Source organism: Chelonia mydas, chromosome 6, assembly GCF_015237465.2.
Source record: "Chelonia mydas isolate rCheMyd1 chromosome 6, rCheMyd1.pri.v2, whole genome shotgun sequence".
In the NCBI taxonomy this organism is placed as follows: domain Eukaryota; kingdom Metazoa; phylum Chordata; order Testudines; family Cheloniidae; genus Chelonia; species Chelonia mydas.
The window spans coordinates 70984258-71001014 of NC_051246.2; the positions used below are offsets into that span (position 1 = coordinate 70984258).

At 42.1% G+C, this 16757-nt stretch overlaps 1 protein-coding gene across 1 annotated transcript in view; it reads left to right on the plus strand.

Moving 5' to 3' along the window:
- LOC102947735 (cytosolic phospholipase A2 epsilon) overlaps nt 1-5245 on the plus strand; it is a 30003-nt gene extending 24758 nt beyond the window's left edge. The window contains exons 16-19 of the mRNA XM_043549387.1: nt 176-367; nt 1226-1392; nt 2350-2536; nt 4993-5245. Coding sequence (XP_043405322.1) covers nt 176-367; nt 1226-1392; nt 2350-2536; nt 4993-5231 — 785 coding nt within the window. The 3' untranslated portion in view covers nt 5232-5245. The remainder of the gene's footprint in view (nt 1-175; nt 368-1225; nt 1393-2349; nt 2537-4992) is intronic.
- The last annotated feature ends 11512 nt before the right edge of the window (nt 5246-16757 follow it).

The following is a 16757-nucleotide window of genomic DNA, read 5'->3' on the forward strand; positions in this document are numbered from 1 at the left end:
AGACTCCCATTGACTTCAGCAGGCTTTGAATCCAGACCTTAGGTGCATATTTAGAAAACTATATAAATAATAAATTATTATTATTACTACTATTGCAGAAGACTATTCCACACCTCCCCGTTCACCTGCCCCGAAAACATGAATAATTTATGATATTTCTACCACCTTTCTTCAGAGGAAGAGCCTGATCTACCTGAGAGGCCACATGAGATGGCTACTTGCATGTACACTCCTGCAGGAGGCATTTCCAATGCACTTCGAGATATTTTAACGGATCGCCCAGCGGTATCAAAGTACCACAGTTTCTTAAGGGGTTTCCAGATGCACAACGAGTACACACAGCATGAGCAGTTTTCTAAATGGAAAGGTATAGTCCTGCCACTCAATTTTGAGAAGCTTCCTTTGAGATAATTTGGGGGTCTGAAATTTAGTGAGGGAAACCTGTTTGTCTTGGAGGGAACTGAATGGGCTTTATGTTTAATTCATGCATTATTTTTTCCTGAATAGGACAGGGAGAATTAATTAGCTTCATTTTTTTAATCCCTTCACCCCAAATCGCAAAACTTGAAGCTAATTTTTAACAGAACTATTCAATTCATCTATTGATTTGTTTGGGGCTGAAAGTGCTTAGTGGAATTGGTGTGGTGGGACCCCACTCATTTTGTTGTAGGTCACATGGAAAAGCTCTCTCAGGTTTGGCATGATTCATCGATTTTGATGACCGGACAGAAGAGACTGAATGGACAGTCAGAAGGAATGCCTTCTCAACCTAGGAGAGGCTGGCTACTAGAGCCAGTGCCTGGGGTGAAGTAATAGGAGGATGCCAGAAATGGAATGACCATCTATGTCAGAGAGGACTCATGTCAAGGCATGGATTCTCAGCCTGAGGGTCATGGCCCTTCGGGAGAGTGGGAAAGGGAGTTCCATAGCTCCAGGTAGATTTTAACAACTTTTCTTTTCTTTATGCCTAGATAAAAATGGGTCCCAAAATGGTAGGAGGTGGGGTCCTGAAACTCTCCCCTCTTGTAACATGGGGTCAAAGTGCAAAAAATGTTGAGAACTACGGACAAGTTATAGTGGTATAGCTGTCACAAAGCAAAAGAAATTGTGCATTCCTTGGGAGGGAAGGAAGCTGTATTTCTCTTTTCTCTCTGACCCTTGAAATTCAAGAGGTAGCAGATCTGCTCCTGCAGTGGTTCGTTTATAAGAAATACTTACCTTTCAGACACTATGCTAGACTCTTTGCCTAATCAACTGAGACACACTGCAGAGCATCTGGAGCTGGTAGATACTGCATTCTTCTTTGATACGAGTTACCCACCACTTATGAGACCAGAGAGGAAAGTGGACGTCATCCTGCATTTAAACTACAGTGGAGGATCACAGACAACGGTAAGAGCAGTCAGCTTCTCCTTTGTTTTCTTCAGTAATGGCCATTTGTCTGTAAGTCTTTATTAGCGAATGTTAGTAATTTCCTACTTTTAAACATTAGAAGAGAAAGGTGATTCCAGGAGGAAAAATCTTGATCTAATTTGAACTACTTTGTAGATAGTGGCATGCATCCCTGTTTTGGGAACAATGGTCTATGCGCCACATTTAATTAAAGCATTGGGTGGCATGGCACTAAGGGATAGTGATGGTTGAGATGGCACTTCCATTAGAAACCTGTCCTGTATTTTAAGGAATAAATTCAACTCTTTGACAGCCATTAGGGTTTGAATGTTCATTTTCAGTCCACATGTGATTGATAAAACTTTATTTGGTCTTTTTTATTTATTTACTTCCTGAGTTATCCAAGGGTGATTTAATGAATGGAGAAATTCTTCACATGCTTGCTTGTATTCCCATTTAAATGTCAGACTTGTTTTATGAGAACAGCTCATTAGATTTCAGTGCATTAGAATCAGATTCTGACTGAGAGTCCTACTTCTGATTTGTCCTCAAACTCTGAAATGGAGTCTAAACCAGATCTGCAGGCCACCTCCCTGACCCATCTATAATTGAATGCAGACATTATCTTTGGTAACACCATTCTTTCCTTTGAATTCTTGCTGTGTTGTTCCCAGTCAAATTCCTGTTTTATAACTCTCTTGGCCACTAGTGTCTTTAAATGAATAGTATAATTTTGAAGTCTTTACAATCTATACTAAACGTTTTCCTGTTTTGTGTAGTAAGATTATTTTTGGACAGTCCTCCAAGGAACAAAGTGAAATGTATTGTCAGCAACCCGTTTAATGTAACCCATGTGTCTCCAGTCACTTGCATTCCTATTGGCATCCCAGTACAATCCTGTCCTGACTTTTGTCTTGTTGTTGGTTCTAATGTTTGTTCTGTTCTGCGGTGATCTAGCCTCTGGACCGGGCCTCTACGTACTTCTCAGAGCAAGGCATCCCATTTCCTAAGCCTGTGTTGAATGAGGAAGAAAGGAAGAATCTAAAGGAGTGTTATATGTTTGAAGATGCAGAGAACCCAAGTGCTCCCATACTGCTTTATTTCCCTCTCGTGAATGACAGCTTCCAAAGATACATAGCACCTGGTAAGTAAACAGCAGTCAGTCACTGCATTACAGTCAGCATGAGCAGCCTGCTCACTCTCTAGAACTTTGTGTTTTATTTCATACTAATAAACATGTCTCTTGGCTGGGTCCCTTTTTCTACTTTCAACATCACTACTTCTAAATGATCACTTTCAGCCAGTAATATCACTCATTTATAGAGTTTGGGCAAAAATTTTCAGTTTTCTGGCAATTCCACAGAAAGCAAAAATAAAAATTGGTTTTGGATTCAACCAAAACCAATTTTTTTCAAAATTTGTGACAAATTGAAAAGTTTTTTTTTTTTTAAAAAAAGCTAGCTGAATGAAATATTTCATCTGAAATGAAATGTTTTGTTTCAATTTCAAGCTTTTTTATTTTAAAATTTTAAAAAATGAAAATAAAGGACATTTAAAATAAAAATAGTTTTGAATCAAAATGTTTCTGTTCAAAAATATCAAAACTCCCCCCCCCAATATGAACAATTCAGCGAATTTGATGCGAATTCATGAAATATTTGTGTTATAGTCTGAATTTTTCACTGAAAAAAAGGTTCTTTGCAAAATTTCACCCAGCTCTCCTCATTTGTCCCATATAACCACCCTTATTTTAGTCTCACATTTACCTCAGTCTGACTCAAACTTGGTGTTCTCTCACCAAGTATTAGTGTAAATAAATCAAGACCACAAAAGTTTACCATTAAGGTTAACGAAAACATTCAGTTTAATATAAGTTCAGGCACCTCTACAATATTTTTTAATTCCATGATTTGTTTTTTAGGCCTTTGTTGAACAATTTGGAATGCCAGCACAAGTTATTTAAGTCTTGGATGGCTGAGAGCTAGGCTTTCAGTATAAACCATGTGTTCAACATGTAAGTTACTTGAGGCAGCTGTGGGAAAAGGTGAGGCAGTTGAGGTTGTATTCTCTCCATATGTTGGTGTTACTCAGCTTTACGTAACTTTTTTCATCAGATTTGGGTACTGCAGTTTTCTTGTTTTTCCAGGGTTTACCTCCGACAGGGATCTGGATAAGAAGGAGGTGAAACTGATTAGCAGAGTTTGCAATAGATCCAAGGAGCTGATAAAGTGGGTGTTAGCCCACGAAAGCTTATGCCCAAATAAATTTGTTAGTCTCTAAGGTGCCACAAGTACTCCTCGTTGTTTTTGCTGATATCGACTAACATGGCTACCACTCGGAAACCAGAGCAAATTCAGAATCATTAGACTTGATTAAGCATTTGAAAATTTTTTTTTGTTCACCTTGCTGTATAACTGGTATTAAGTGTCAATTGATGACATAGAAAACAATTGTATGCCTTCACAATTTTTCCCCTGAAACAAAATTTTGGTTCCTATACTAATCTCCATGGCTCCTTCTATTGGCCACAACGATTCACAGTTTTAGGATACTTTTGGATCGTCATCTACTCATGGATTATGAGGGAGTAGTGGTAACGGTGTCATGTTGAAAAAGGATATGTTAATCATATGAATGTGGGTATGTACCACTATTTTTTGTGTCTGTAGTTAGCTAAGATGACATGGCCTTTCTCTGATGATATGGAATCAGCCACCATCATCCATGACTTTGTCATTTCCTGCTCAGTCTAATGCACTGTGCTGTGCTCAGGGATACTTTTGCAGACCACTCAAAAACTTCAGCAAATACAAAATGTAGTGGGCCATCTGCTTGGTGGAGTGAGCTCACGTGAGCACATTATACCTGTGATCTGTGAATTGTACTCACTTCCTATGCACTGTGGGAGAAATTCAAGGTGTAGGGTTTCATTTATAAAACCTTGAGGACTTTAGGATCTGGCTGTGGGTTCTACACACACAACTGAGGTCTGGAGAAAAAGTGCTCCTTGTTGACATCTTCCAAAGTCCAAGTTTAACAGCCTTCAGAGTGCAGTGCAAAGCATATCTTTTAAATTGATTTCAGATGATTGTTGGGAAGGTTTTTCTTATGGGGTGAAGCAGACATGGGAGGAGGCTGTTTGTCCTTTATACTGTGGGCTGTTTGAGGAGGTGGTTGTTTATGTTGCAAAACTATTGGATGAATCACAATTTTTCTTTTTGTGATAATTTCTGGAGATACCAGTTTTCTACTTCTTCCTGCTCTCTACGTCCCGTTTTATTTTTTCCTCACTGTCATTGAAACCTCTTCCTCTCCAGATGGGGTGGTAGACATGCAGTCCCCTGTAAGGCCCCTATAAATGACTTTCCATGGACAGTAGGAGGTGCTGACAGCAATGCAGTCACCTTCATTCTCTCACTCATCACCTTAGGTTTCAGATTTGAGACTGATGTTCCAGAGATCAAAGTACTGGATTGGGAATTAAATCTGTCAGCACCCTCTGGGCTGTTCTTGACACAGTGTATTAAATGGATCTATACCATAGGGTATAACAGGGCCTCAATAGTGAAACCCATTGTTTTTGTTTTTTTCATTCCCCAGGTGTGGAACGCAGTGCATCAGAAATAGAACTGGGCAAAGTTGATGTCTCCAGTTTCTATTCCCCATATTCTACAAGGGAGGTCTCACTGAAGGCACAAGATTTCAACAAGCTGCTGAAACTGACTAATTACAACATCCAGAATAATGAAAACTTGATTCTTCAGGCCTTGCATGCAGCGGTGAGGAGGAGAAAACAATCTCAGACCCAGTCCCCATCCCAAGCACAGTCATCCTCCTGAAAGACATCTTTCCTGAAACCCCTTTTCTGGCCTTCAAACAACCCCCCAATCTCTCCAAGATCATCATCCTCATGGACCAGGACACACTAGCTCAAAGCAGCACCAGACCCTGCCAGAACAACAGATGAAAAACCTGCGGACATATCTCCACTGCTACAATGATCAACATCCCTCTCAACACTTCTTTCAAGATCCATGGGTTCTACACATACCTTTCGCAATATGTGATGTACCTATCCAGTGCACTAAATGACCCAATAACAACTTTGTGGGTGAAACCAGACAATCACTATACTTTTGAATGAGCTCACACAGCAAAATTATAAAGACAAAAATACCCGATCACCTGTGGTGAACACTTTTCACAAAGCGATCATTCCATATCTGATCTCTCAGCCCTCATCCTCAAAGGAAACCTGCACAATTCCTTCGAAAGATGAGCCTGGGAGCTTAAATTCATAACTTTGCTAGACAGTAAATGTCAAGGACTGAACAGATACTGGATTTATGGCTTATTACAACAATCTATAATTCACTATCCTTCTCCCCTCCAGCTTCCCCCTGCTGCCACTTTTCCCCCTCTGACTGGTAAGGTGCTAACAGGTTACTTTACCTTGAATGATCCCTTGAAATATGTGTCAACTACCGATGCTAAACAATATGTTCCACCTTGTGTTTAGCTGTGATACTGAGTACATTTCCCTGACCTGAAGAAGAGCGCTGTGTAAGCTTGAAAACTTGTCTCTCTCACCAACAGAAGTTGGTCCAGTAAAAAAAATATTACCTCACCCACCTTGTTGCTCTAATCCTCCTGAATGCTCTATCTTCTGCAACTTGGGAGTGACTAAAGCTTTCTAATGTTTGGCCAGACCAATAGATGTTTAACCTGGGATGCTTTGGTGGATTCTGATTCATTTCAATTAAGTAGCCATCCCAGGAAATAGAGTTAATTGAGTCATGACCTAGGTATTTGTTTTAAGTAAAGGACAGTTCATGGTATTTTATGAAATACTATACATAATATACACATTTAAAAGCCATAATAAAAATGACAGCACAGTAAACGAGCATTTAAATAATCTTTTAAAACCTCAGTAATTCTGGTTTAAGTCAGGAATGTCTGCTCTGTGAATTGACTCTCTGTCAAATAGTTTTACCCACACACTGACTAGTCTACTTTTCTGGCTCCATTTCACTGTTATGGAGAAAATGCAAAGATACTGCTGTGTGCATAGGGCAATCAGTGTAACTCCTCCTCATCTATCTGTCTATTTTCAGCAACTGTTCTCTTTAGAGTGCCTAGTACCTTTTCAGCTATAAAATCTCCTGTTGTTTCATTGGCATCCATGTTAACAAAATCCATAAAATCCTCGCCATTCGTAAGAGGATCATATCACATTATTGATTAAATTCATTTGTTTCAGTTTTGTTCTCCCTATCACATGAATTAAATAATATCCAGCCTTTTAAAAACAGCTCTGTCAAGTGTATTCTTTCATGAATTGCTATACTCAGTGTAGCATAGAGCATCAAGGAGATTCACTTTCCTCACAGTTTCATCAGCACGTTGCCCTTCACCTGTTGTTTTTATGAATGTTTTGTTTGATGGTGGCCTTTAAGTTTATAATTACGCCCGTGCTTATTAGTCAGACCAGTCTTGTGATGTTTGAAGAAGACCATCAGCTTCCGACAGCGTCTCTCTTTTCCTGTTCATATGGGTGTGTGCTGAAGGTATCCGCCCAAAGTGAAATTTGATCAACCTCATCTTAGCTCTTGTTCAACACAGTGAGAGAAGCAGGAATCTTATGGCAACAACTAGTATGTGTTCATTTTACTGCAAGATCATATCTTAATGCATATACACAAGAGGGGAAAGGAGTAAAATACCAATAAGCTGTGGACTGCACCAGGAGGGTTAGCTGCTATACAATCATGTAATATCAAATGCAGCTACTAAGTGTACTGGTATATAATTAAATGACAGCTTGATAATTATACTGTCCTATATGCCATTGACTAGCTGCTGATCCAGTAGACTGACACAGAGCATGTGCAATGAAACAGCTGAGGAGACTTCTGTAAAATAAAAGCAGTGCCAATTAATTTTCATAACACTGTCAAAACAATGTGTTTTAAACCGTGATCACAACTAAACTGCATTTAGCAAAGAACAGTTGAGTCAATACCCTGCCTGTGAGTACATTAAATGATGTGTGTGTAAGCATGAAATAGGAGATGGAGCACACTTGAAAAATCAAAAAGCAGCTATAATGATACATATGAATCTGAGTTTTCTACACAAGATCATTTATCTACCTCTGTAAACACTCATGTTTTATTCACAAGCAACAAAAGTGCTTGAAGAAAAGCAGGTACTAATAATCAAACATCACATACTGATGCATGCATCTAGTGTACAAAGAACTCTGATTAAAAGATAATTGTAACCAAAATATGAATGTGATGGACATTAAATTGCATGCCACGTACCATGAGGCTGCAGCCTCCACCAAGATGGCAACAATCCAACAGACAATGCATAAACTCATACATTTTCCTGCAGTTTCACATTATGCTTTTCCTGGCCTTTGCTGACTAGCCCCTCCTCTTCAGATGACAGGCTAATTTATCCAATCCTAACTCCAGCCTCCTCTTCCCCAGACTGGGTCCTTGCTACCTGTCTCCATCTTCCTACTCACAGCACAAGGTTCCTGACCTATTTCACTGGTAAAGCTTTCTGACAGGCCATGATGAAGATTGTCCCACTTACCCTGGACTCAGACTGGAAGGCTCAGCCTTGAAGCTGCAACCACTCAGGCTCCTGCCAGTGGAAAGGTAATAAAGGCACTTTCAGGTTTCATTACAATTAATAGATTTTTAAGGCTGGAAGGGATCATTAGATCCTCTAGTCTGACATCCTGCATAACACAGGCCATTACATTTCATCCATTTACCCCTCTATTGAGCCCACTAATTTGTTTCACTTTGTGGACTGGGGAATGGCATGGTGTCGTGCATGGTGCCTCATGCAGTGGAATGGAGGAAAAGGGGAGTGAGTGGACCTGGGCAAGACACTTGCAGGTCTCTCGCCCCCAGGAGATGCTTGTACTCACTCTGAAAAAGCATAGGACTAGCACTATGCCTGTTTATAATTCATGGGCTGACAGCTGATCAGCTGTGTGAGTTTTGAGACTATTAGCATCACCTACGGTATCCCTCAGCTAGGCGTTTGCACCCTCAGATGTCTGGGGACATCATCTGCAGATGGTTGTGTGTGGGGACCTCTGCCTGCTTTTGTGGGGTGGCACTAGGGCCCTGACAGCACATGCAACCATTATCGAATTCTAGAATTTAAGGCTGAAATGGGTCACCAGATTATGCAGTCTGATCTCTTGTACATCCCAGGCCACCAGCACCACCCAACACCCATACATCAAACCCAACAAGTGAAATTAGACCAAACTATTATGTGCCACAGGCAGAGAATAGAAGGCGCCGAGGTGCACCAATGCCCAAGACCCTGCGATATCAGGGAATTGACAAGTGGTGAAAGACATCAGAGTCATACAAGTGAGGTGTGGTGAGAGACACTGGGGGCCTATATGAACATCTAAATGGAGTGAGAGATGCCAGAGCCATATATGTGTGTTGATGAACTGTTGGGACTTGGAAGATGGAGGGTGCTAGGGAATTCTGGATTATGATTGTGAGACTTTTATAATTTATATAAATAGCCCTTGAGGGGTTAATTTACCTGGAAAGCTTGCTAGGAGTTACTGGGGACTCCGGAAGAGAGACCTTGAAGCAGAGCCATCCTGAGGACATGAAGGGGCACCTGAGAAATGGCGACCTTATGACAGGACTAAACATGGGCGGTATCAGAATCTGGCTCTTAGCATTTTTGCTATTTTTGGTGTTGTGGTCACCTGTCATGTGAAATTGTTTCTGCTTCCTGACTGTCTCAGGTTTTTATATGGCTCCCACTACTGTAGTATCTGAGCACCCCCCAATTTTCAGCGTATTTGTCCTCAGAACACCCTTGGGAGGTAGGGAAGTGCTCTTATTCCCATTTATAAAATGGAAACTGAGGCACAGAAAGGCTATGTGACTTGCCAAGGCCACACAGGAAGTCTGTGGAGCAGAGACCAGAACTCCCGTATCCTAGACTACTGCCCTAACCATGGGACCATCCTTCCTCTCTACACTGAAAGCCTGAACATTTTTAAAACAGGTAGATAAGGAATAACCAATTTTTTGCTGAAGCTGTTTGGCAATGGAAAATCGGGATTGCAATTGTCACATTGTCCACAGAAAATATCTGCTTTTCATGGAAAATTTTGCCTTTTAATCAAAAACTGAAAACTTTTTTTTTTTTTTTTTTGCTGACAACTTTTAAATTTGGGAGTTTTCATGCATGCACAAATACGCTTTGCCTATTTATTTCTTCAGTTGAAGTTACTGAAGTGTTCAGTTGTTTAACTAAAAATAAAACCAGTGACCAAAAGCAGAAATATTTGATTCAAAACAACTTTGTAACTTTAATTTTTTTATTCTGCGGTCTTCCCAGGCGTACGTTAATTTTTCTCACCGTCTCTGCCTCTTCGCTTTCAATACACATACGCAAATACAGATTCAGATTTTCAAAGCAGTGCAGGGGATTCAGCCACACATCTTCTATTAGTTTTACTGTACTGCTTTGAAAACCGCAGCCAGTACATATATAGACACCATAGTCACAAATGCATATGCACGTGTGTATATTATATAAGTATGCACACTTCAGCATTCATTCTGGCATTTTTTGTCATTGTGCTACAGACAGAAGAATTCCCTTGCAGCTTGGTCTCTGTAAAAATAATTAGAATAAGAAATCTGCAAAAGGTGGAGCAGTGTATCTCAGTTGTTCCTTAGAGGTTCCTTGTAGCTCCGAAAGTAATGAGTATAACTGAATGCCGTGTGTGTGTGTGTACATGCACTGCAGATTATCTGAACTACACTAGCGTCAAACTATATATGACAGGTTTCCGATGAAGTGAGCTGTAGCTCACGAAAGCTCATGCTCAAATAAATTGGTTAGTCTCTAAGGTGCCACAAGTACTCCTTTTCTTTTTGCAAACTATATATGCAGCATTTTGCTCCTCAGTGGCTAGTCTCCCACTCTGACCCAATGCTCCAGGATCCATGAAAGAGGAATTGCTGATGCTGGGTGGATGCCAGTAGCTCTACAAGGTAACACAGGAGTACACTATGTTGCCTTCTTTCCTCTGTATGCATCTGCATAACCCTTTTTACTTACAACTGATGCTCCTACAGTCCTCTTTGTGCAGGAGAACACAGACTGCAATTTGGCCCATTGAGAAACAGCTTATTTTTCTGTAAAATATTTACTAGAATTTGTTTTGAAAAATTAACTGGATTTTCCAGGCAAAATAAATAAAGGAAAGTATTTCTGAAGGGTTGTGGGAATAGCTGGAAGCAGGAGCGAGGTGGGAATTGCTCAGTGGCTACATGGTGTAGGGGAGAGGGATAACCCACAAGAGCTGCATGTGTTTGGAGGATGGGACTGGCCAACTCAAGAAAAGAATCTGGCACAGAGAGGACGGACAAGGCTGAGCTGTACAGGGAAGGGAGGTCATTTTCAAACAGCACTCGAAGAAGTTTCTGTGTGTGTGTAATTAAAATAAAAGTATCTACATTTAGAAAATACATATATTTCAATATAGATTATTATTCAAAAGTTTCCCTTTAATCTATTGAGTCTAATACAGAGAGTGTTGCCTGAGCCACAGGATTACACAACACGTCTCAAGAGGGCATTGCAAAGTTGGCTTTATACCACCTTTACACACTTCCAGTATGAAAAGTACAGAGAAGGGCTATTAGAATGATCAGGGGAATGGAAAACCTACCTTATAGAGGAGATGCAAAGAGCTTGGCTTGTTTAGCCTAACCAAACGAAGGCTGAGGGGAGATACGATTGCTCTCTATACATACATCAGATGGATATATACCAGGGAGGGAGAGGAATTATTTAAGTTAAACACGAGTGTGGACACAAGAACACATGGATATAAACCGGCCATCAACAAATTTAGGCTTGAAATTAGATGATGGTTTCTAACCATCTGAGGGGTGAAGTTCTGGAACAGCCTCCCAAGGGGAGCAGTGGGGACAAAAAACCTAAATTGTTTCAAGACTGAGCTTGTTAAGTTTTTGGAGGAGATGGTATGATGGGACTGCCTACAATGGCATGTAGCCGATCTGTGACTGCGACACTAACGGGCGGAGATGGGACACTGTACTTTGCTCTGAGATAATTGCCACCTTAAATGTTCTGTAGATCTTACAAACTGGTTCATTGACACCTGTACAATTTCCATCAGCTACTTTTGATTTACAAGGCACAGCTCTGTGACAGTGCCAAGACATTCATAAGCATATGTGCTGTTCCTACAAAAACTGCCTGGGGTATGACAGTTTCTTTTCAAAACTACTTGATCTGATGTGGACCCCATGTTAAAATAAATTATTGGAGTTTGGAGATTCAAACTTAGTTTGCACTCATGATACTTTGCCAGCCAGTATACTCCCCTGAGCTTCCTTTGTTTTCAATGACATTTCATCTTGTGAAACCTGAATTTCACACAATTTCCCCCATTCGGAGAGATTTAAAATAACAGAAAAGGCCTGTCAAAGCTGTTTGATAAGGAGCCATATGCCAGCTCACGTTCAGTGGAATGGAGAATAGCTCTTCCCTCTCCTCAGACTCCTTTATACTGAAAGATATTAGTGCAGGAGTGCTTGGCACCAGTTAAGAATTCTCCTCCACTAAGGAAATTCTCTGTTGGCCAGTTACAGAGAGATTTCAGCTCCCTTGTGCTACCTGAGTGGCACAAAGGGGCTGATCAGAAAGAAGAATGTGGTCCACAGTTTCTGATGATTACAAGCTTGTTTCCTATGGGTTAACGTTTTAGGTAGTTTCGTTCAGAATCCCAACGCAGACCTCCCCACACATGAGAGTTTAACTGGGGTATGGGAAGACTTTCTTTTTGCAATAAGGCATGATTACTCCCGGGGAGTTTGCATAGTGTACATGTAATCTTATTTTTATTTGCATTAAAATGCAGCCAAGTCATTCAGCTAGCGAGTGTGGGATGTTCTCCTTTAAGCTAATTTCATTTTGGTTGTTTCTGATTGAGGCATGGAGTTACTGGAGGCAACAGCTATACTTCTGCTAGTACTGGGAACTTCAGCTGGGACTTCTCACCCAATCACTGTCTTAGTTCATGGAAGGAAACCTTCACCTGACGATGGGCCCTTTGAAAAGCTACCAATGAAACATATGAGCAGTCTCGTTCACATAATCTTTTATGTATTTAGCAACCCTTTTTCCTGAGAAAAAGATTTTCATTTTAGGAGTCAAAGATGACTTTTAAAAAGAAATCACACTTGCCTCTTTGTGTTACCTTTGCTAATGCCTGAGCTCTTATAGACTTCTTCTTAGTCCAATCCTGAGGGTTTTTTTTAATGTGACAGGCTTAATTTATGATAAGCTTTTTTATTAACTAAAGCTAACTTTGCTCCTGTTGAAGTCCATACCAAAACTCCCAATAGCAGTACTGCCAATGGCTTCAGTAAGAACAAGACAGGGCGGCTGATTTTTAACCAGCTCTTATACCAGCCAAATCCTGAGTTTTATTATTACACACCTTGTTTTTAATATGCTTTAAAAATGTCAGCCTCTACCTCTCTACCACAACAGCAAATTCTTCTCGCCACCCTGTGGCCAGAAGTAACTCTGCTACGAAGGAAGGGAAATGGTGAAGTAAGACATGCATGTGAAAAAGCCCCCAGTACATCTTAGTCCATTCTGGTTACTGTCCCTGATCTGCAATAGCACTACCCTAATAGTGGGAAGCAGCATTACAAGGCATTGTGGTGACACTAACAGAGAAGAGCCAATGTTGGCTAGATGCCAGCATTGCCCGTAGACAAGTATGAAATCTTGGTCCCATTAGAGTGAATGGAATATTTGCCATTAACTTGAAGTGGGACAGGAGTTCACCCTGAGCATTCCACAGCCTGTCTCATGGTCAAGAAGGAAGAAAGGGAAGGGCACAAGCCTTTGAAACTGAACTTTGATGGTTTGCTAACTTGCAAAGCATCTCATGTGTGTTATCCCAAACCAGTGACTGCTTAGATATGCTGAGGTTGAGCTGGTAGAGGGAAATCCTAAAGGAAACATCCAAGGAACACTCAGAAATAAGAGTCTGAGGTGGGGGTGGTGGCGGGAAGGGGAGAAATAGATATGTGGGTCATTAGAAGGCCTCAAGTAGGCCTGTTAACAATTGTCTCCTATGTATTTTAGAAGCCATTTTGTAACCTGTGACTGGAACCAGGTGGCATAATGGAGCCCTTTCCCTTCGCCTGGCCATTCCTCCCTCATGATGGAGGGGTGGCCTGGCCAAATTTGTGTGGCATAGTGACCCCATGCACCAGCTTGCCCTGCCACTCACTCAAATTTAGCCTGGCTGTCTCGCCCACCATAAAGGGCTGGCTGGGCCAATCTCCCCCCTCTTGCAGTCCTTCCAGCACCTCTGGCTGCTCTCAACATCTTGGTGGATGCAGTAGATCCAAAATTTGATGTGTTAGCTCTGGATACCAAAGAACATCTTGAAAATACATCCAAATAAATATATTTCAATCCGAATGAACAGCTCTTATAATCCACTAAATTCTGTGCTTTTAGCCCAGAGTGAATGAACTCTGAGTATCTCCAATTAAACTGATGGGCTAATTAACCAAGGTCCAAATTGTGACCTGACTAGGTGTGGTATGGGGTGTAAGTGCAAATTTTGGCTCATTGCATGATTAGCACCTACTGACTTTGGGTTGACTTCTCAGGCACACTAAGGCCACTTTATGCTGTCATAATGGTGGAAAGGGCGTTGGTGTAAATGAAAATCAGTCCCAATACATTTCCAAGCTTCTCTGATCACATCACCAGATTGGCATCCATGAGTGATGTGACTTTTACCTCCAGATCACTCAGCACTAGCTACCGTGTGGTGCTGCCTCCAGTGATGACAATGGAAGCCTGATTATAATCTGCTACTATTTAATTATATGCTTCAGTAATGATGTGACCTCTCCTGTCCTCCCATTTCCTCCTAAATAGCTCTTCCAAGGCTCACTGAGAGAAACAAAGTGCATTTGCTTCCAGCTATATTTGGGTTTGTAGTTTTTTGAGGTTTTAAAATCCATATTCAACTCCTGTGGACCATCAGAGCTGATTAGTTCATGCACAAGATCTTTGGATAAATTCAGCCCAACTCAACACATCAATTAATTATTTATTTTAATCTTATGGAGGAGGAAGCCTCACCAAACCTGGAGGTCTTAGAGCTCTCACTGCCAGTCAGCTGGTTTGGTTTATAGCAGTGCTGATGAGCTTCTGTTCTTTGGTAGCCCCAAATTTCACTTGGAAGTGGAGCTGGTCAGAAGATGGCCTTTTTGTCCCCACAGAATATTTTGACTTTTTGGCACAAACTCGAAAGCTGAAAACTTTTGGCTTAAAACTGCAAATTTCAACTGAGAAATGCCACTGCAGTGCCTCATGCCTCCATTCTACTCTATTGGCCAGGCTTCCTGCCAGGCTACAGCTCCCATGCGGCACTGTGGTTTACCCTCCTACTGAGCTGCTGTGGTGCATCATGGGAGATGCAGTCTGGCTGAGGAACCTGGCCCGTAAAGGCGAAAGGGGCCATGAGACACCTGAACTACAACCTCTGGGAGCCAATCTGTCTTTCACTATTTATCCACAGCGATTCAGGGAGCCCCTCCACCCCCAAATCAGAATATCCCACAGCCCAGCGATTAGAGCACTGCTGTGGGGCTGGAGCGTCCACAGGGGAAAAAACGGTGGGTGCTCAACACTCACTGGCAGTCCCCCTATCAGAACCCCTCACTCCCGCCAGCACCTCCTGCCTGCCCGTGGGCCCTGCCAATCAGCACCTTCCCCTTCCTCCCTGAGCATCTCCCCCCACTGCAATCAGCTATTTTGCGGTGTGCAGAAGGATCTGGGGGGGGAGGGGGAGGAGTGAGGACACACCGTGCTTGGGGGAGGAGGTGGAACGGGGTGAGAAGAGGTGGAGTGGGGGTGGGAAGATGCAGGGGAGGGGCAGGGGTGGGAAGAGGCGGGGTGAGGGTGGAGCAGGAGCGGGAAAGGCATGGTGGGGGTGGGACCTTGGGGGAAGGGGTGGAGTGGGGGTGGGGCCTGGGGCAGAGCTGGGGGTCAAGCACCCTCCAGCACTTTGGAAAGTTGGCTTTTGTGAATTCCTTTCTCCCCAACAGGCTGCGGAGGGAATTGAACCAAGGTCTTCCATATCACAAGCGAGTGCTCTAGACACTGAACTAAAAGTTACAAGATGAACATTGGCACCGCCACCACTTTGTGTGGCGTGAGGCATGTGCCTCTCTCATTTTCACAAGAAATGACTTAGGCACCTTAGAGTGTGATCCACAAAACTCAGCACACTAGTAGGGAAGCCACGTAAACTAGTCAATGAGAGACACCAGTGAGAGGGCTGTGTCCTAAGCTGAGCCCCTCTTGCGGACATAGGCGCCTAAGTCCAAGCTGTTTGGGGACACTTAGCTTTGCTTGTGACTCACAAGTGGAAACCTCTCTTTGGTAATAAGGTGGCTTAGGTGCCAAAGTTCTAGGCCCAACTACTGTGACTATTCCTTTCCACTGGTCATCTCTTTGTCTTCTGTGGAGTCCATGTACTTGTTGGTGATGTTAGCATGGTAATTCCAGGTTGACATACTAGCAAGGGTATGTGTTTGTGTGTGTGTGTAATAGGCACTGAATAGGCACACATTTATGCACCGGTTGCTGACACAGGCCTCCTGTGCTAATGCTCTCTCATCCTGTAGAACTCTGTGCTAAGTGGCATGTTTTGTGAGTGCCTCACTGCATGGCAAGAATGTACCCTGCTGTTATGTTAGTGAGAAAGTTGTAGGAACATTAGACAATTGGTTTCCGACCAGTGCCTTGCTGGGTGACAACTGCCCTTTCATAGAACTGCCTCCTGACTTTTGTGCCTGGTGACTGTACTTGCTTATTGCCTCCTATTTGCAGATCTGATTGTGTAAGGGGTAATACAGCTCCATGACAAAGCCTGTCTCCCATACATATACTTAGTGTTGTATACTTGGGAACTGGTTCAACAGTTAGCAGAAGCTGAGCTAAATATATTAACTATCCAGTCAGTCTTGCTGCAGTGTAGCTTGCCTGTACATCTCTGATTTGCTGTTTTTCAAACAGTCAGCTTGTGTATGGAGCTGCATGCTGAGATTCAGGGCTTCAGCTGTTCAGATTTGTGGTAGATATTAATGTGTATTCTCTCTCGTCCGATCTGCTTCTTGAGCATTTTCAGAAGGATGTAACTATGTAAATTCATATTTTATTTTAACTTTGTATAATTGATGTCAGACAAAGTGTAATAGGGAGTACTGTGGACAGAG